Source organism: Brachionichthys hirsutus, chromosome 2 (assembly GCF_040956055.1).
Source record: "Brachionichthys hirsutus isolate HB-005 chromosome 2, CSIRO-AGI_Bhir_v1, whole genome shotgun sequence".
Lineage (NCBI taxonomy): Eukaryota > Metazoa > Chordata > Actinopteri > Lophiiformes > Brachionichthyidae > Brachionichthys > Brachionichthys hirsutus.
This window is the reverse complement of record NC_090898.1, coordinates 9,349,570-9,371,085: the sequence shown is the minus strand read 5'-3', so window position 1 is coordinate 9,371,085 and position 21,516 is coordinate 9,349,570. Positions and strand designations below refer to the sequence as shown.

Here is a 21,516-nt window from a genome sequence, read left to right as displayed (position 1 = left end):
TGTATGTGTATCCTGGGAATAATCTGCAACAGCAGAGAAAGGTCTTTTTTCTTCAGAACTTTGGGAGAAAGAGACAATGGGAGAACGATAAATATATATTTCCCTTAATGTTCCAATGTTCCATTTCTAGAACAAATATAATAGAAACTATAATATGAATATAATATAAAGAATAACAAGCTGCAAATGTACTGTCAGGCAACAGCCCGACATCAAATCTAGCAGGCTGGACTTTGTTGCTTCACTTTAAGGATCTCAGGAACCAAACTAAAGAGTAGCAGGTCAGTCTAAATTATAGGTGCTTAAACTGATATCGCCTAAGTCGAACAAGCACATTTGGTACCTAAATCTATTTATCACTGACGCCTTTACAGTTGAGCTCTGTAAGTGTAACACTGACATTACAGAAGTAACACCCTACTTTATAGCACTACAAATAAAAGAACATAAATTGATATGAAATGAATCAGCAGGAATCATTTTCCAAGGTCAAATATATTTGCAAGTTGATAGAAGCAGAAAACAAACATATATTCAGTTGAGTGCTGAACAGAGAGAACCGGGTCGGTCTCAACAGATATTATAATGATAAAGAGAAGTATAAAGACATCAAGGCACGATATATTGTAGTTAGGTGTGCACCCTATAGGGTGAAAACAGAATAATGGGGCAGATTATTTGGTGCAATCTGTGAGATGGAAGCTGCACCAGCATTTCCTGGGGGTAATTAAGGCTATTCACATCAGTCTAATAATATTAAAGATTTTGAGATGTTATTTCTGTTTATCAATCTCCTCTTCACTTGGCTCAGTATATTTTTCCCGAGTGTATTTAAGTATATTGACGATGTCTCTCCATGCCTGAGTTTTATCGACTCTGTCATTGCAACTTCTGTCTGATGTTAACGGCATGGCAAATCTCAGCAGAAGCATTTTTATTGGAGACATTGTGCACACATTCTAAACAGGCCATGAATTGCTGACAAATGACAGGTCTCAGGTTTACATTTTACATGCATAAGAAACTAAATTCCTCTTCCAAGCACTTTACTTTGTTGCCCATCAATTTCTGTTGATAAATCGAGACTCGTACGCTTCGGTTTCATTGATTTTAGTGGTTTACATTTCCATGGACTGAAATTGATTGCTGTCTCCTGATATCTTTATGGGGTTTTCTGTAGGTGCTTCTTAAGGGTCATGTTCATTATACCCATAGTACACACAAATAAAAGAAACAGACAGAAGCGTGTGGGAAGGGCGCCTGTATACAGTCACCTGGAGAAACATCATTCCATCAAAGATGGTGGGCACTGAACACAAAACCAATTTGAAACAAAACAAATGTGAGATGTAGGTGGCGGTTTCAGGAAACCTCTCCTCGGAGCCGTGTAAAGAGTTTTGAAGGTTTCGGGTTTAGTCTCGTTTCTGTGTTATTTTTGCTGGTTTATTTCCCATGTTGTGTTTATCTTTCTTTACACCTCCTTTCGTTGCTTTTTCCATGTTGGTCTCTGTATTGCTTCCCTTTCTTTGTCCATTGCTCTGTGGTGTCACTTGACTTCTCCAGGTTGGAAGAAATGGTTTTGGAATCCTTCACTGTAAATGATTATCAATCTGTCTGCACTTGTGTCAAATATCCAAACTTGACAGGTATTTTCAGCCTCGTAATAAGTCGACACTCTACAGTCGAGTCTGTGGTGAGCAAGAAATTGAGATTCAGGACACTTGCTTATCCTAAAGGTGGTTTTGACCTTTGTCAAATGCAGAGCACGCAGTGTGGGATTGTTAGCAGAAAGTCAAATACATGCCATCAGCTCAACTCTGTTCATTTCATTTGCCTGTTAAAAACTGGATCATTTACACACTCTAAAATGTGAACACAAAAACAAGCCTTTTCTTTCATTTCAACCAACAGCATGCTGAAAACATCCGAATAGCAAACACACGTACATTTCTGAAACACCACCTTTGTTTGAAAGACTAATAAGAAACAAACTTCAACTTCAAATTAGATTAGAATGGGCAGTTTCTGCAGAATACTGTAATCAATTTCGTTTGATTCCTTCTGGTTACATTTATTTTATACAATGCATGCATTTTGACGGATAAACAATGTCTGTACCCAGACACATTCTAACCCACACAGAATGAGCGTGCCTGCTGGCTAGTCTACAACATCCCCACTTTTTGTATTTAAAAGAAACATTTCATTCAGAGATGTCAACACAAATTTCAATAACCTGGCAATCAGTAGCTTCTCAGGCTTTCAGCTGACACTGTCAACGCATGACAGCCCTTCAATGTAATGTGGGGGAAACTTCACTCTGCGACATGTCACATTTTGTGATGTTAGCTCAAATATTCTCTGACACATGTACATCCACAAACATGCTCCGAGGACCCTGGAGGATCTCTGAAAATAACGACAGAAGCCGTTCGATTCTTCTCAGCCAAGAGCGACTGCTTTTGACTTGGTATTGCGATGGCGTACTCTTGACTCAAATGTCATTCCAATCAGCACTTTCACATGACACAGGCAACAGTTAGTGTTATATACCAGCGGTATGGCTCTGCAACTGTGTTTCCATGGGCTCCCTTCTCAGCTGTAGATCCCAAATGAGAAAATATTAATAACATTGACACAAAAGGCAAGTGTAAGGGATCAAAACTCATTCTCACCGTGTCAAGGGTTTATGCGCAATTATCTGCTTCACTGGCCTGTGAGACTCTTCTGCTACAATCTTAACATCTCCAAAATTGGAAGGGAAAAAAAAAATATTCTTCCCGTTGACACACTCATGTCTTTCTGCCTCTTACCCAAAACCAGATGTGACACATTACTCACACACAGGAGCTCCCAGCTCGCCTCAGGTCAGTCCCGACCCTGAACGCGATATGAAAGGAAGTGCACGGTAAAAGCACAGCAAATTGAAATTCCCCGTTTGCTCTGAGACATCATTCATTAATATTTTATGCTCTTGCGCAATGCAAACTAGTTCAATTTGCAAAGTTGTTTTCTGCCGGCGGAAGACACCGCAATTTTAAACGGAAAAAGAAATGAGGACACTTGGACTGATTGAATGAGTTACCAAGACAACAGCTATTAACGTTAAAACAACAGCAGGCATGCACAACTTCAATCCAGCTTGCTCTACTACAGCAATTTGTTTTTGACGGACTGAACCGTGATGCCATACATCTTAATCATCCTGATGATTTCATTACCCCCCCCCCCATCTGTTGTGATGATTGCCTCGGTAATAGTTCAGACCAAGAAGCGTGCCACAAGTTTTCAAACTGACCCTAGGGAACAGCAATCAGTGGTCTGGCGCACCGTGGAGCCCCACCAGCAAGGATTTGTCACAAGATGCTGGCAGTCATGTGACACTGTGGTGTGTTTCACAAGATAATGATTCCCTCAGGAGCAGAGTGGCCTGGGTGAGTTAGATCCCCCCCCCCCCCAGCTATGGAATGCATTGATTGGATGCAGTGCTTCTAAATAATCTATCACAGCAAATAAATAGTTGCAACCAGCTCGGCAGCAAACACAAACAATAGCAGTGGATGGGCGAGACGCAAGACTCTCACCCTGATGAGGTGGGCGATGCAGGCAGATAGGCTTTGATGTTAACGCTGTCAGGTGGGAGGATGAGCGCGGTGGAGGAAAGGATGGCTTTGTCAGCTGATTCACCTTTTATGCACCGGCAGTGTTGTTTTGACACATTGCAAAGCACCACTACATTTCTATAATGTGTCCTCTGATGAGAAATAAAACTTCAATCTCCATCCTTGCACTCCATTATTCCCGAAGACTATTCTGCATGCCATATACTCACAGCACAGTGTCAAAGATCTACGGTTTTGATCATGTCACAATGTTTCACTCACTATCTAACGTCTGAGAAAAAAAATATTTGTCCCTTGTTCTGTTCTGATAAGGTTTATAAACCTTCTTGGTCATCAAGCTTATCAGCTCAGCTCCCCCAATTCTGGACACATACAATGAACAATGTGTTTAAAAATCATTACTCACGTCCTGTTTATAGATCAGTGCTGTGATGAAACATAAAAAGAAAGAAAAAAGACAGTTCTGAGACCGCCCGGAATCCGCCAAAGGGACCCCTCTCTCCTATTTATATGCAGCATATGAATTTAGATTTTTTCACCGTGAAAATATGCACTAGCTCTTGGATACATCTGTATACTTTTGTCATAAAGGAAGCGGCTGTTGCAGAAGACTAAGAATCTACTCTTCCAATGTAAGGATTCTTCACAAAATGTAATCGCCTCTTCCCAAATAAAATCTATGTAAATGAAAAAGCTTTCTTGCAAAGCTACCTATAAAAGGTTTTCGTTAAAGGACCATCAGAATTCCTGTAATATTAAAGACTTTAACAAAAGCATCATGAAACAAACATTTATCCAAATCTGCTCAAGTAATTTTTCGACAGTTTACAAGGATGACAAAAAAAACACAATTGTATACTATTGAAGATACTTAAAGAAAATCATGAATCCACTCCTTTCCCAAATGTCTTCCTACTTTAATGCCCTCCTCTGTGAGGGTAATGTATTCATTCATGAACATCCATGTGTCTCTATGGGCTTTGTAATTTTTGTCATTGTGGGCATTATTCCTGACATTCATTATGAGTGTTTTCATAGTAGAACGGAAATTTCCTTCGAGAACTTTGTGGCAGTCTGGTAAGCTATGAGATGGTAGAGAGGGAATATTTTTACAATGCAGCAGGATTCACATGTGCAACTTTCCTCATAATTAGAGAACGATGAACCAAACTGCCTGGACGATGTATGAAATATTCATCACAGCTGCTTAAATATTAACGAATGAACACACTCGTTACTGCCACCTAAGAGGTGAGCATCCAGAATCAAAAGGGGGACCACTTGCCCTAACCCACTAGAGTCGACTGTGTTTACTCCATGCATTTGGTAAAGAGTGCTTAAGTTTGAAGAGTCACTGAGGCGGAGTGCCGCTGGTGTGGCTAAGCTGCAGAGGCTTTTCATGGCTCCACTCCTTTACCGGGTGAGAGAAACCAAATCAGAGTCATATAGATGGGGAACAATGTGCGGTCACAGCAATATGCACTTGTTTTGAGGAGGGCTGTCTTTCAGTCTGTGCAAGGCGGCTTGCTAAAATGTTGGCAATGCAACTGCAAGGCGCAATTCAATTCCATGTGAGCTGCAACCTCGGAGCTTTCAGGCTTACTAGATCAATTACACAGAGTTGAGGAGCCTGTGCTGCTCATGCATTTAGATATATGCAGGAGAAGGGAAGACTCGTGTGTGTTGGGAGGTAGGGGGGGTCATCTTTTGGGCTGTCCTGTCTTGATTTTTGATACAATCCTCTGAGGTCAGATATGAGCTGCTGCAGAATTCTCCACCCATGACCTTTCCCATCTAAAGCAGACGATGCTTCAAAACCCAGAGAAAACAGAAATGATTTATTCTTCTCTATCAAACTGTGTCCTGGAGCAAGTCTTGGTTTGGAGACACATTCATGGCAGACAAGGGAGTTGCATGATGAATACGCCCCGACGGCATCAACGCAGACCCCAGCTTTACATATGAAAGTCTGCCGGGAAATAAACAGTCTTAATAACAGAAGGGAAACAAGGGCCAGCTGCAACTCAAAACATATTCCCCGTGATGCAATGTTAAAATTAAAATAAAAAATACACACACACACAGCATCCAGATGCCAAAGCACACATGTCCACCATACAGGATTAATATGGCAGATTTACAAGATTAGACGTGTTCAGTAAGATGAAAGCAGGATTGTACTGAGGAGCTGTGTGGAAGTGGATCTTATATATCTTCATTAAACTGCACCCCCACCCGCATGGCTGCACCATCAACCTGAACCTGTCAACTCCATAAAGGTTAACAGATTTGTTTTGAAGTCTCACCAATTAATTAAGATCCAGAAAGCATTTCAAGGTCGAATAACTGACAACAGCAATGGTGAGGGGTTAGGGTGAGCATTTACAACAAGATCATCAGTTTCTTCTCATAAGGAGCCCAAGGGAGAGGAAAACGACAGCGACAATTTGTATTTCATTTTACAGGTTGATAAATCTAAAGCGTGCGGCTCGACGTGCATTCTTTCCACGGGTTAGTTACAAAAGCATGTGCACAGGAAAACACATTTACATGCATGTAACACTAGCCGGCAGCTACAGAGAGCTGAACACTGTGGATTAGGGCTATTTGACGCACAGCCCAGGAGGCCCTGGACACAGATTAACATTTCCCATGTGTAGCATTGACTACATTGTGCTGCCGAGCCATACAGAAGCAGTAGATCTACAAAACAACTGCAGCAGGATACAGCAGCACCGCGACTCTACACCTGCAACGAGCAATGCCTGCCCCACCCCAGTCCACTCGAGGCACTTGCCGTCTTCGTGGCACTCGGAGGGGGAGGGGGAGGGGGAGGGGGAGGGGGAGGGGGAGGGGGGGGGGGCGCGCTTTGGCGTGGAATGGATGGGGAACAATGATTCACTTAAAGGCTTAATAGAAAACGAGGATGAAAACATTTCTTCCTGAATTCTTTGTTGACGTCTCCGTTACAAACTCGGTGCGCTGGACCCCCCCCCCCCCCCCCCCCCCCCCACACACACACACACACACACAGGGGAAGCCTCTCAGGCACGTCAACAGCACCAAACCGTCTCCAGAGGCACGCCACTTGGCGCGCCGTGGATCCACGCACGAGACACGGCGACGGAGTCATCTGTCAAAGTCCAAAAAATATATATCTCCGACTTAAAGCCGACTTAAAACTTAAAGTGAAGTGGCTTCAGATTGACGCATGATGTTGTTGTTGTTGTTTTATTTAGAATCCTCAGGAAAATTCGAAAACCCTTAAACATCCAAATTGGATCTTCAACGTTCCACGTGAATATTTTTTTGCAAAGTTCTGCATTCCTAAAATTGTCAGAGCAGTATAATTTCAGGTGAAAATGAAACACGCGTTGTCGAGGTTAAACAGCGTGTTAATTAGTGCGTACAGGAAAAAACGCGCCCGGAGCGCGCTGGAAATCTCTCAGCAGCCATTAATAAAACGGAGTAGACGCACCTGCAGGAGACGGTGATTTCTACTTTAGTAGCCGGGATGCTTCCACTGATAGGATCGAACTCACACACCGTCGCCGTGGCCTCCACCTTGTCCATAACGTCTCCCTCCATGCGCGCAGGAGACCCAGGCCAGCTCCCCGAGTCCCGCTGACGGTGGCGCGCCGGAGACCGGCGGTCGATACGGTCCAGATGAGACTCCTAAGTGCTGCCCATTTGACGGGCAACAACATGGAAAGTTTTAACGAGAGACTACAGCTGTGCAGCCGATTGATTGGATCAAAGTGGGATCACATGCCAGGACGCGCGCGCATCGGCGCCAACTCCACAGAATGAGGCTCTCTGCTGTCAGAGCAGCGTTTGAAAAGTAAAAGCTGTAAAACTCCACCCCTCCCTGTCTGCATTCTCCTGCACGGGGGGGGGGGCTTCAACTGACGCTCATTTCAGATACAAGCTATTGATCCGTGTTGATTTGTGTGTCGATAAGAACGCATTGCCTCAAATTAATGACAACCCCCCCCCCCCCCCCCCCCAACCTTTAGGAAGAACCTTTTACATCTCACGCAAAGCATGAACAGTTTATTTTCAGCGTTCACATTGCATTAGTTCTTCCAGAGTCTCCGGCTCTGCCTGGTGTGCTTTCAGCACCTGGACAGCTCCACAAGCTGCTGCAGCTTCAGTCGCTGCAGCCTCGGTCATTGTACCAGTCAAATACTACTATAAATACTACTATGTGTTTATCTGAGAGACACTGCCTCCCAAGGGAGCCTCATTTCAGATTTCATCTATTCCCCGATTGAACAAAAGTGATGAAACGAAGAGGAAATTCATCCTGTCAGGCAAATAATTCATGCTGAGAGGGGGTGATCGTGCGTGTATATACGTTTACCTGTATTACAAAGTTAGAATGACATAAATATGTTTACGAAAAATGCATTGTTGGGACTCATAATCCTTGTGGGAAAAACAGACATCATAAAAATAGATGGGATTTAAACATGAATAGATAGTAGTTGGGATTAGGCTGAAAATGTTTTGCTCAATTTTGAGTGCTGGATACAAGTGGAGCCTTTCGTCCATCCTCTACGAACGTTTCATTGTGTGCATATTTGCCTAAATGTTGTTGGTCAAACCCCTCCCTGAATCACACATCAAAACGATAATCTGATAATCACAATGAGAGTGATAATCTGCGTTTTAAAAGGGAAATCCCCCAGTGTCGTGTGAAGTTCAACTCAGGGAAAATTCGCAGCAGGTGAGATTATGTAGCTTTTTTATCCAATGGCTGATTCAAGATATCAAATATTAAAATCAACGTCCTCAAATCAAATGCTAAAGGAGCTATTGCTTTATCCCCCCCCCCCCCCAAGACAGTTCAGGGCTCGGCTCAAGCAGGGACTTTGCTGCTGTTGTCATATTTACTCTGACAAAATAGCGCCCCCTTCTGGAGAAGGAAAAGTGAAGAGCCAATAGATATCACTGCAATCCGATGAATGTTTGAAAGGGATACTTGAAATGAAACAATTGCCAATTGTTTAACCACAAAGTAGTCATGTGTTTTTGGTACATTCATATTTTTACAATATCAATCAATTGTGACAGGAATGGCATCCGGCGTAAAACTGCCAGAAGGTTGATTTGCTGTGGCAACCGCTGACGGGACAAGCCCAAAGAGGAGGAATCAATTATCAATTATCAATCAATTATTGTGATTTTTGCTGAAATTGATCAGACATGGTACAGCCCCACTTAGAAAAGGTGGGCATTGAAAGTGTGTGTCGGTGTGTGTGTGTGTGTGTGTGTGTGTGCGTGTGTGAATGAGAGAGAAGTTTAATCAGTGCTGGTACCAACAACTCTCCAAGGAAAGTATCTCTGCACCAGCTGATTGCTTCCATCTTGCAAAATGCTTTTTTTTTAAGAAATAGCCTAATTATTCCCCGTATCCCCTGAAACAATTTAGCCATCACTGGGAAAAACCACGGAATTGAATTGAGAAACACTTCCTGCTCACACAAGGAAGAAAGACAAAAAGAAAATCTGAAAATCATCAATTTATAACAGAAAGTTACCTCCTCTGGTGAAGTCTCTAAATCTATATGAAAACTGATCATTCCTGATCAACAAGCATTGTGACAGGGCTGGACTTTTAGGTGTTCAGCTTCATCATTAGTCATTTTTGGTACCGGTAGCTAATTAGGTGGTCCTTCTTGGGTTGATTTGTTTTTGCTCCTTTCCGCAGCCTACTGTGAGGCTCTCTTGTTTCCACCCATAGCTGCCCCTCTTTCAATAGCTGAGGCAGGATGGCAATTATGCCTGCACAAACCCTCAACGCAAGGTGTACGGCGCTGAAACCGGCTGCTCGACATCTGCGGCATGTTTCAGCATCAGCCGGCGGGGGCAAGGTGATGGAGTGCAAAATCCAACCTCACGGGTTGTTCCGCAGTGATTCTTAAACTCTGCTGCAGCAAAGCCAGGCGGTGAAGTTAAATTTACTTGTGCACTCCAAAGTAATTATTCTTTGTGCACTTTCACTTGGTATGGATTTATAAGTGCTCCACAAATGTATTTTGTTTACGACTTCAATTAGTTATTATTTTTTAGAAATACATATCACAACACATTAATGTGTATCAAAATACACAACAGTGCAGAAGAAGAACAATTTAAAGTACTAAAAAATAATTGTATTCCACCATGACAAGATATCCAGGATATTTCTTTCCGAAAGCTATTTAAAATGAAAATATCTTCTGCTGCTAGCAACAATTAGCTTTACATGGTGACTGAGGGTAATAGGAAGGTATTCCCCAGTCGTTTGAGGTGTTCTGCCACAGTAGCCAGTGGGAAGCTTTGTAGCTTCATATTTACTATTATAGTGGTACCACTCTTCCTACCGGTGTGCATTATCACACTGGTAGAGCCTCAAAGCTCCTAGCTCACACGTTGGTGGAGTAACTGGTTGAGGACACCATCAGAGTTTATCTTCATTCTCTGGAGGTCTTGGTCTGTTGCGAGGACATCAAGAGGTTACATGCCTTTCTAAATGACTCCCAGCAGTAGACTAAGACACCCAAAAGAATGACGATCAGCTCCTATCGAGGGCAAGATCAAGAACACAATCAGAATCAATAAAACACACTGTTGTCTTCAGTCTCAAATTTTGCCTGTAAAGTTGTTTTGCTTAGACTATAACAGTCAGGGATTCAGTGGACACCAGTGACATTAATATTCATTAGGAGTCATTTCCTCCAGCCTGATTTATTAAAATCAAATATTTACCCTGCCTCTTAGCGCTCGTCTTCACCAATTTAGAGAACGGGTAGCACAGGTGGTATTCGGTGGGTTTGTCAGAGATGTGTTTGCTGAACATGACTCTTGTGTTTTAGTAAGACGACACTAAGCAATTAGCTAAAACACTCAAAGCTATGAAGTTTGCATTGAATGACAGCTGCAAATTTATCATTTCAAAAGACAAGCAGAATTCTGAATGCTGTGGTTCTTATCATTTTAAGAGTTGATAATGTTTCAACTGTGGGAGGTGCGACTTGCAGTAAATGTTGGTGTTTATATCATCTCCCTCTGAGTGCTATGATATACTGCATAGTGCATTCTGCTATCATTTCCTGCAGTGTATAAAAATATATAGAATTTAGACCAAACACATTTGAAGGTCTGCGTAAAGAAAAAAAACATTTAATAGATTTCTCTTGAGATGAAAATCTGTAGAATACTGTGACTTTAATACTGCGTACATAATTCATCCTTAAAGCATGATTTTGTTTGTTGCATTTTCATTTCTTTGTTTCGCTCCGTGTTAAATAGCAGACATTATGCTGGCTGTTTTTATGTTCAAAATACAAAACCAATCAATGAGCTTAATTTCAGTTTGCATCTCCTTTCCCACTGGGAATAACTAGTGTTTTGATACCTGAATAGAGTTTATTAGTTGAAGGCAGTTGTGCCTGCTGGCATCAGGAAACAGGATTGCAGGGAAGGTACTGTAGGTGTAACTTCTTGCAGTCCATAATCTGTTTTTACGAGGCTTATTTGTGCTAAAATGTGTTGATACATGCTGTTTTTATAATTTTATGCCTTTTTATTTTTGTGACTCCTCATTTTCTATACTTCTGAAATGTCTTTTTTTCTAACTTTGTCAAGCTCATTTGTCTATGTATCTATTATTACTATAATTAGCTTACTTTTTGGCCTTTTTAAATATTCCTTTTATCACTTACGCTGTCGCAAATTCTCTAAAAGCATTTGATGGCCCAATTCAAAAAACTTTGGGGCAAAACTGTAACTGCCAACCAAATCGACTTCCTCTAATGTTAGAAATTAAGCCATTGTTACTAGTTTGTCACAGACTTTGTATCATATTTTGTGCAATGACTAGCTTTTTTTTTTTATCAGAATAACATGTTTCCAGCACAAGCGGATCTTAACCCGTTAAATTTCTTTGTATTTCATATGATGCCTAAACACACCCATTCTTGTGTGACATGAATCAACAATGCTCCTGTGTTGGGCTGGAAACACATTTGTCATTCACTATTTCAAATGAGCCGTTCAACTTTGTCAGCAATGTGATTTCTCTGAAGGAAATGAAATGGGGACCATTAAAGTCTTCCAGCATGGTAATGTTCAGAAAAGCAATGCACGGATCATAGATAACAGTACAGAGAATAAATGAACAGTGGTATTCAGTCCATTGCATCTCCATTGCACTGTTCAATTGAGCTGTACTCATGTAAGATGAATGTTGCTTGACCAACCAAGAATGTGGGGTTGTAGCTAATTCATCTTCTGAGTAACAAAGAAGAGCAGAAATGTAATAACCACAGAGGGCAGCACAGCTCAGGGGCCTTTAAGTGGCAATGTCTGTATATCCATAGCACGTACTGTATGTGTGGACACTGATGTATCATTATGCATCACTGTCTATAGCAGAGAGTCATCCTTTACACTGAGCACCGGTGTAATCTGACAGCTTCTACTCCACCATCGCTAAAATATAGAATAGTTATTTCAGGGTTGGTGAAAACAAATTATATATTTTTTTTGTGTGTGGTGGAATTAAATGACTAAAAACATACAACAAATGAATATGCACAGACTACACTGACTAATATGTTATAATAATAATAATAATAATAATGATTGTGAAATAGAAGAAGGAAAAAGACAAAAAGAAGAAGGGATGGAGTCTAAAAGACTGATGTTTAGTTTTAAAGAAGTAACGGGAAGTTTGTTGTTGAAGATCAAGGAGACAGCAGTAGTCCAGATATACACCGTCCTTACAATGTCTGATGATGAATTTAGTCTCCCAATAATAAATAAATATATAATTAAATAAGCTCATAAAGTCATTTCTGATGAGATTAAGAGCAATGAAAGGCTCCATACAGTGTAGACTCAGCTATATTTCCAGGCTAATTGAGATGTACGAGTTTAGTGTGATGCCATTTTAGTTCAATTCAATTCATCTTTATGTCTATAGCACCAGATCATAACAGAAAGTTATCTCAAGGTGCTTTACAGGAGTAGCAGGGAAAGATAGAACCCAACTTGACCCACAAGAGCAAGGAAAAACATCCCTTTAACAGGAAGAAACCTTGAACAGAACCTAAGACTCATAGTGGGCAGCCATCTATCTTGACCTGTATGTTGACCTGTGTGGTTTAGAGAGACGGAGAGCAGGAGCAGAGAGAAACAGAATGCATTTACACAGTCATTCACAACATATAGGCTGCTGAGCAAACCACTGATTAAAGAGCTGCTATATAAAACTATAAATGCTAATGCTAGCAATAGGGATATCTGATTTGACAGCCACAGGTCCAGGTTCTGCAGCGCCACGAACAGAAGGACCTGCAGACTGAGAGGGTGAGAGAGAGCACACAGATACGGGGAAGACCGCGGAAGCAGTGACATGTACTTATAAAGTGTGAATAACCAGACGGAGAGGGAAGACCTCAGTGTGTCATAGGATTTTCTTTCCAGTCGTTGGCATTGTGTGCTTTAGATTACAGGCTGAGCGTTACCATGGAGATAATCTCCTGTGTGTCATACTCATTGTTTTTAAAGGGAAATAGCGTCAAGAGTTACTCTCAGTAAGCCTGCAAGTCTAGTAGCGAGATAAACCATTCAGATAGTGTAAGAGTTCTGTCATATTGTGATATGGCATGACATTTTGTCGGATAGACTTCTAGAGCTTTCCAGAGTGGTGTATAATCGATCATTACAAGTTATTGTAATAATGGTTCAAGAGAAATTTAATAGAATTGTGGATTTGTAGACAGACCATTCACTGTTCAATTTCAATACCATATGTCAGAACAAGGTCGATTACAGTAAAACAGTGAAGGGTTTCATGTGCAGTCTGGCAGAGGTCAGTCTAATAATGAGCCTAATAATGGGATGAAAAAGACAATCATTTTCTCGTTCCATATGAACATTGAAATGACCCACATTAATTACTTTAGCTGTGGACCAAACTTGATAAAAGCTCTGTGAATTCAGCTGAAATTAATTTTGCTTGCGTTTCAGGGAGTTCATTATGTTGAGAGTTTCACAGACTTGTAAAGTTGAAGCATTTCATACAATGGATATATTCTATGTAGCAGAAAACTGCTTAAGAGCTCACACATACCATCGTTTTGAGGTCCAAACATCAGGTTGTTGCTCCAGTAACCTCCAGTACATTAGCAATTATGAGTTTATGCTTTGAAAAGTTTAGGATTAAAAGTTTGCCTTTTGTTTTTGTAATGCTACTCACACAACACAGGGTAATTCCTTCAAATCAGTTTCCCCTCAAAAATAAAAGAGGAAAGAAATCATGGCTTTTATTGAGCACTGTCATGCATGCGGGACGGAATTCCCAGGAGTAATTGCAATGGGTAGAAATAAAAAAGAAAAGAAAATGGCTTGCATGTTTCAATAAAAAAAAATAATAATGTGGGGTTTAGATAGAGCTGTTGTTTAGGCATTTGTGACAGCAGGGAATGCTCTGGTGTGTGTGCGGGGAGGGGGGGGGGGGGGGGGGGGGGGCTGGTTACAATTGACAGATTATTCCACCTTATTCCCAAAGCAAACTATAAATTCAGCCTGTCCAGCCCTTTTTGTTATTGTTCACGATAATTTAAGACAAAGCAATTTGTCAGCAGCAAAACCACGAGCTGGTGAAATTTCTGTTATAATCATCTCCAAGAGACAAATGATCCTTGAACTCATTAAGATTCATAAGCAGTTCTGGACTCCACAATCGAGACCACAGATGGGTTGTATTAATCCAATTCAGGGGTTCTCGCTTATTTGTCCGCTGAAACTCTGGAAATGATTGGATAAAGTCTCTTCATAAACTGAAGCCAAAAAATACAAATAAGGCTTTTGCAATTCATTCCCTGCTTCAGCATCTTTGTGGAAATATCTCTTCCAGATTCTGTTTGCTGAGTGAGAGGCTGGGCCAATCAATGCATCCAGTTGCTCGTATTTAAATGCCAAACTGTAAGAAGCAAAAAAAAAAAAAGATCCCCAGAGAAGTCATTTCGGGGCTCCTCAGCTGGATGATGCCTCCCTCTGAATGCCAAGAGCCTTTAGATATGTTAGATTGATAATGTGGGAAAAGGTAAGGTCCCTCACATCCGCAGGTCTCTTGGAAATTGATTTGAATAATGCGGTATTGCTGCATGTCTCTGTGCTTTACTTTATGCGCAGACCTTCACTCCACCAGCAGCCTGGCCTAGATCTATGCACCCCTGTTCTCACACCCTATACATATTCATATGGGCTCACTTAATCACAAGAGGAGAAAACTCTCTAATTAGTAGCCGATGTCAAATGTCAGCTTTTTGGGCTTTGTCTTTCCTGCCACATGCTTTTTTTTGTCTTTGTGTGATGCTTGCATTCGTATCAATCTGTCATATCTGTGGTCCTTTTTAAAATAACATTATGGTATGTTATGTTCGGTAAACACATGCTTACATTTTAAATGGACTGTTTAATAGTTCAAACACCAAGCCACATGATCTTGACTGACTGAGGTACTGTATGCGTGCCTCATTGTCATCGTTATCATCAAATGAATATTGTCCTTTTCTTTGTTTCCTGTAAATAAGAGAAAATTGCTTCTCTGGACGAAGACAGATAGTCTGTCCACGCTCACCACCGATGCAAAATGATTGATGTTGGTGTCACTGGTTGCTCATACTGATTGAAATCCACAGATTCAGTGCATCACAATTGCTGGCTGCATAGAAATTTCAAACTGTGATGAATATAAAAGTGCATACAACTCACTGCGTGGGGTGGCGATATGGAGGGAGGCTTCCTTTGACCCTTTTTGGCGGAAAAAAAAAAATAGAGTCAGCCCTTCATTTCCAAAAGAAAGTGGAAGTCTTCATCTGGTTCACATGGTGATGCAGGTATTCCATACACGAACATAAACATAAAGGATGCTGCCTGCTCTCAGATTCCTTTTCTGGGAAGGTAAGGGACTGCTCCTAAAGGCCCCCCCCCCGACATCCCGTTGGCCTCTTGCACCATCAACAACGTGCACAAATCTGGTCTTCAAACCTCTCTGGAACAGACGACTGAGGGTTCTGAACTATTTGAAGAGTGTAAATAGAGAGAATGGCCGCTCAACTCAGTGGTGGCAAAGATCTGGCATCATGATCACAGCTGTGTGTTCTCCCTGAGGAGGGACAGCCCTTACGTTGGTTCATAGCTTAGACATCTATATGTATAAATGTAAAATGCTTAATGACTCACTTTAAATAGTCATTCCCAGAAACTATTGAGGTCAAGCATTCTTCTTTTCAATCTAAAATCAATCACAAGTATGAAATCCCTCAGCAGCAAGCTCTCTGCAAACCGAGGTCAGGATTCATCTAGCTATGAATACCATGCAACTGAATTTTGACAGCTGTAGAGATTGGGACCTCTAAAACTATTATCGTGTACAGTCAGAGCACTTGATCTGCAAAACCAGAAAAACCCATATTTTCCTGTGGAAAATCCATCAGATGCCATACTTCTAAATTTAGTCTGGAGTTTGAAAGCAACAGACATATTGAGGGTTTAAATGAAATAAATTCATATCTTCAAAGACATCACAAAGTATAAATGTCAGAGAAACAAACAAAGCAAAACAAGGTTGACAGGCTCTTCCCTGTGTGCTCCAGAGACAATTTATTGCCAACATTGTGCATTTCTTGTGAGGACAGTTGTGTTTTCTTGTAGTAATAAATTATCATTTGCTTCTATGGAGCTTTATATTCTTTCAGCTCCTTTAGGTTTTCCCAACCTTAGCAACATAGTTTTTTCCAGTCATTAATTCGGCTTTTGTGTTTTACCTAAGAGCTAAAAAAAACAAATTCAATACGCTTTTCCCAGCCCAGTGCCAAAGAGCAGCAAAAGCAATCATCTGATGGGCACAGTGGAGCGTTCAGAGACTAAGCATGCCGATCTTTTCCCAGCAGTTGGTGAAGATGAAAACCAGAGATAAAGCCAAAGAGAATATTGCACTTTAATTTGTTGAATGCACCGAAACGTGACTCCAAATCAATGTTGCTCCGTATCTGTCGAACATGTGAATAAGAAACTGATTGCAAACCCATTTGACAATCTCTGCTTAAAATACGAAATGTCACTCCCAGTTTATCAAAGTTTCATTTGATTTCTAATCTTAACTCATGGGAGGAATTCCCACCATATTTAAAAACGTTCTCCTACTCTTCCCATCTATGTCAGTGCATTGCTGATTTTTGCTGTTGCAGAGACGACGACAATCTTTTGAATATAATGGAACTTTATGGCACTGAGTGCGGAGCAACGGCATGTCTCCTTCCAAAGAACGTGGCCTGTGGGACACAAATTTTAAGGGGAAAGGGGAAAGTTACATCCTCCCAACAGATTTCTATCTCGTCTTCTCCACCTTGTATCCTCTTGCCCTTGTAATGTCAGATGTATTCAAAACATTTCCCTCCCACCCCTGATTAAAGTTGGCTTTGTATTGTGAGTGGGAGGGACTTTCATCACTTCTCAAAGCTATATTCATGCAAATCACTGCATTTATCCCCTGGGCACTGTGTGCTTTATGAGTGGAAATGAATACACAGTCAGTATCTGCACGGCAACTCGCAGCAGGCAAAGTGCACCTCCAATGGCTCACTGAGGATGAATAGCTGGATGCCTCCCACACAGAGATCAGGTGCAGGTGCAGGGGAGCACTGCTGAGCTGGAGCTACAGAGGGCTACAATTATAGTGCAAATATGATAAAAGTGATATGCAAGCAAAATGGCAAAAATAAGTGTGTGTAGGGTATGTGCAGCGGGCATGAATGTGTGAGGAGGCAAGTTATTCTCATAGCATTAGCATAGGAGGGCATGATCTCTCATGGCAGGAGTGGACCTGGACATGAGTGACATTATGAATAATTAGTCTCCACACCCTCTGCTTTTTTTTTTTTTACTCTTGTGGCATACACATCTAGATAATAACCCACAATCTGCAGCGCCCCTGCTCTCCGTGAACACACCCTCCGGTGCAGTCATCACAAGCACAGGATGCTCGGAGGAAGATGTGCCATAATGTTTTTCCTCATTACAGGAGCAACATGACTGTAGGAGTTGATAGGCTGCTCACAGGAAAGTCATTGCTGTCTGAGGGAGAGAAAAAACCTCATCAGTGGGAAGTGCGTCGAACAGTACAGGCCTGCTGTGTTGTCGTTAATGCCAGCAGTCTCTTTGCGCTGTTCCCTACCACCCCACAACCAGCAGCTGCCACTTGACGATTTCCATAGAAATGACAGCAAGCTCGCCTCCAATGTTTTCCACAATCAAACCAGTCAATGGGGCAATAAAAGAACGCGTTACTTATAGTGAAGACATTTTCCTGCAATTAGACACACACACTGTTTACTGTTTGTCCTTTACACTTTTCAACAATCGATTGACAGATTTATAGGTAGTAGCCTAAATTAGTTAGTTTAAAAAGTTAAAATTTTCAAATATGTGAACATTAAGGCAAAAAAAGCTGTCCTTGATTTATTCACTATCATTGCCTATACTAGTGGCGCTAAGTTTTACTGGAGGGTCTATTGCTTCTAGCAGCCTCACTGATTTTATCCTTTGGTTTGTAAGCAAATTAAACAAACCAGATACAGTAATGTGTGTTAACTGGAAGACCAGCAGTGTCTTTTTGTAAGGCATTTAAAATGTGATCAAATATATTGCAATGGAAAGATATTAATATTTTGTAGAACATGTTGGATACAATTATAATGAGGAAATGGTACATAGATAGCAAAGTGGAGGAAATGCTGGTATGTTTTTTTGGGTGTGAACTAAAAGAGTGGGCTGAATATACAGTCAAAATCCTTCACAGTCCAATTACAGCAAGAATTCCCCCACAGCACTGCCTTGCCAAATTGTATTGACAGTGGGGGGGGGGGGGGGTCTTCTCTGCTATCACTCCTGCTACAAGCTTATATAACTGCTGGAGCATCACTTCCCCTTACACTGACAGAAAACAGACAGACACACACACACACACACACAGTGACAGTTTAGAGGTGACTACATTTGCTGTTAAAGATCGTACAGAAAATAAATAGTGCCCACACAAACAGAGAGAGTAGACTGCTGTGTGTTGGGTAACATCTGCTCTTCACAATTAACAGACATGTTGATGGTGACATTTCAAAAGGGCAGAACATGGGATTATTGAAATTATAGGTGTGTTCATTTAATCAGTGAAGGGCTTCTGATATTAAACAAGACAGAGACAACACATGCAGTTAAAGTTCAGTCTTGGGTCTTTTTACACAAGCGATACAATGAGAGTAGAAAGGAAAGAACAGGGAGGAAATTCACCTCTGATATAAATATGTCGCCTTCTCACGCGTGTTCTTGCATAATGCCTACCTGATAACTCAGGCAGATGAAGCTGTTTTCCTTTGCGCCACAGCAGCTGTGTTAGGAGAGGCAGCAAAGGTGCTTTCCACGGGAATTCAGTCTGTCAGGAGAGACTGATTGATGACCCCCATCTCACATTTGAGATCATGCTCATACACACACAGAGAAGTAAACACATTGTTCACAAATCCGAACGAGGATGGAAGGCAGAGTCTGTGGCTGCGGCGTCTTTCAAGGTAACGCTGTTTGAATATGAAAGATGTTGCAACTGGTGAGTTTATATAGTGATTCAATCACTCTGGGGGATTCAGAAGCATCTTAGTCGTGTAAAATACACTTTGGACATTTGCAACAACACAAGATAAGATAGCCACTCGAAGAAAAGAAGCAGTAGTCAACAGTCAAAAGGTGCATTAATATAGCTTTCTTTCTGTAAAGTTTACTTTCTCTCTCTCTAGAGAATGTGTAAACACAGTATGTAAAAAATATATGTGAGCACAGTAAGGTGAGCCTGTTCCTCATCTGGCTGCTAAGGTGCATAAAATAACAAGTGGCCAGAATCAATGGCCCACTGCCCCCTCTTGGGCATTCGTGGCAAATAAACAAAGAAAAAAGAAGGCGCTTTTTTTTTTTTTTACAATTTTTCCAGGAAATCAGAGCATCTGTGGTTGAAAAACAATTCTCATTAGCGTGCAATCGAATGCACATTCCAAGAGTTGGAACTGTTGCAGATGTCTTCATTATCATCCAAACAGCAATGGGTCGACAGGAGTGTGAAGGCACATTATGCTATGTCTAAAACAATAACAAGATCCATAAGGCTCATACCTGGATCAGCCAAACCTTTCTGATGCTGAAAGGAATATTGTGAAAGAAAATGTGTCAGAGAGCTGGCCAGACAAATATATGTAAAATTATGGCTTCCCATTAAAAGGGAGTTGAGTGGATGGAATTGCTCAACTTCAATCTCCAGGGAAGGCAGGATGAGGAATATAGTTTTTGATAATGCATTGAATGAATGATAATACAAATGCACAACGCTGGTGACAATGCCCTCCTGCAACAGGCCCCTGCATACTGATCGGAGTCATTTATTATATTGAATATGCAGGGCAGAATAAGTCTTCTTAATCTGCTCAAACCAACATCAGGGGGCATTACCCTCCTTTGGTAATTAATCCTTAAAGAACTCAGCATCTGTCTTTAACTGACTCTTAATGTTCAGATGAAAGATCTTTTCATCCCTATTTGACACATGGCATCTGAACGTGAGATATAAAAGCAGTTTTGTTTGTGAGTCCCAGCCTAAAACTGCATATTTTAACAACCGTAGGTATTTCAGTGGAAATGCAGACGCGTCTCATAATATTTAACTCCAATAGAGCAAAAATAACATATGATGATGAGCGCATATCTGTCACATTTTGAGACGGCATTATGGAACACGCTCTGCGGTAGACCTTAATCACATCAAGGCATAAGCACGCTGCTCATTTGATGAAAGTTGGCCATAAATGTAATAAAGCTGCCAAGGTTATTAAAAGTGCCACAGGCCATTTTACAACAGCTCACACACCTCATATTGGATTATGGAGAGAAATATGATGAACCATGGAAGTAGAACTTGCCCATTTCCAAAGGAACAGGGGAGGTTTAATGGCTTGTGACTGAATCCATTTATACACGTTAATTCCTATGCTGGTGACATCCTGCATTTCCCATTCAGCTTGGTGAAAACGTGAACACATCCATTTAAAGGTCACATATTATACCCTTATTCCACAAGTTAATGCAGTTCCCAGACACTTATATGAAATATCTGTGACAGTCTTTGGTCAAAATAGCAAACAGATGCTGCAGGACAGCGTCCCTCTCGTCTGTCTCAAACAGCTCTGTCAGAAACGCTCTGAAACCGGAAGTAAAAGTCACACAGCGACAAATATCTTACAGGTCTGATCTAAGAGTAAGTTACGACATGTAGCTTCCACGAGCAGAGAGAACAAATAACATTAAAATACTCACATTTGCTGCTTCGTCTCCACTTCTGTCCCGAACACATGGTCGTGCTCCTTGTTTGAGAAAAGGTTTCGTAGCTAGTCCATCGTTACATTGGCCGAGGTTATTAAAGCAGTCAGGCTCCACGTGTTTAGACACGGGGACGCATGCACATCTTGTGCACGTTCTCCCACGATGACATCACAGTGGGAGAGATTTCTGGCAGACGCCTTTCAGTACTTGATTACAGAACTACGCAGGATTGACTGGATGATTTATTTAGCTGTTTTTGGGTTGGTAATGATCCAAACCCACCAAAATAGTAGTTTAGAAACATGGGAAAAGTGAGGTTTTCATCATATGTCCTCTTTAAGGAGTGTTGCAATGCATATCTGTCTGTCCATATCAGCCAAGTGTTTAACAATCTAGACTTTGTCCACCATGGAGAACAACTAAGTTAATTTGTCATCGATACATTACCCTGCTCAGTACATATCAAAGTGCCAGCTTC

The 21,516-nt window shown here is 41.3% G+C and overlaps 1 protein-coding gene across 1 annotated transcript in view; it reads right to left on the bottom strand.

Annotated features, from left to right (window-relative positions):
- Positions 1–7,211, bottom strand: part of cpne5a (copine Va) — a 54,051-nt gene extending 46,840 nt beyond the window's left edge. The window contains exon 1 of the mRNA XM_068752760.1: positions 7,102–7,211. Within this exon, the coding sequence (XP_068608861.1) occupies positions 7,102–7,211 (110 nt within the window). The remainder of the gene's footprint in view (positions 1–7,101) is intronic.
- Between the last annotated feature and the right edge of the window lie 14,305 nt (positions 7,212–21,516).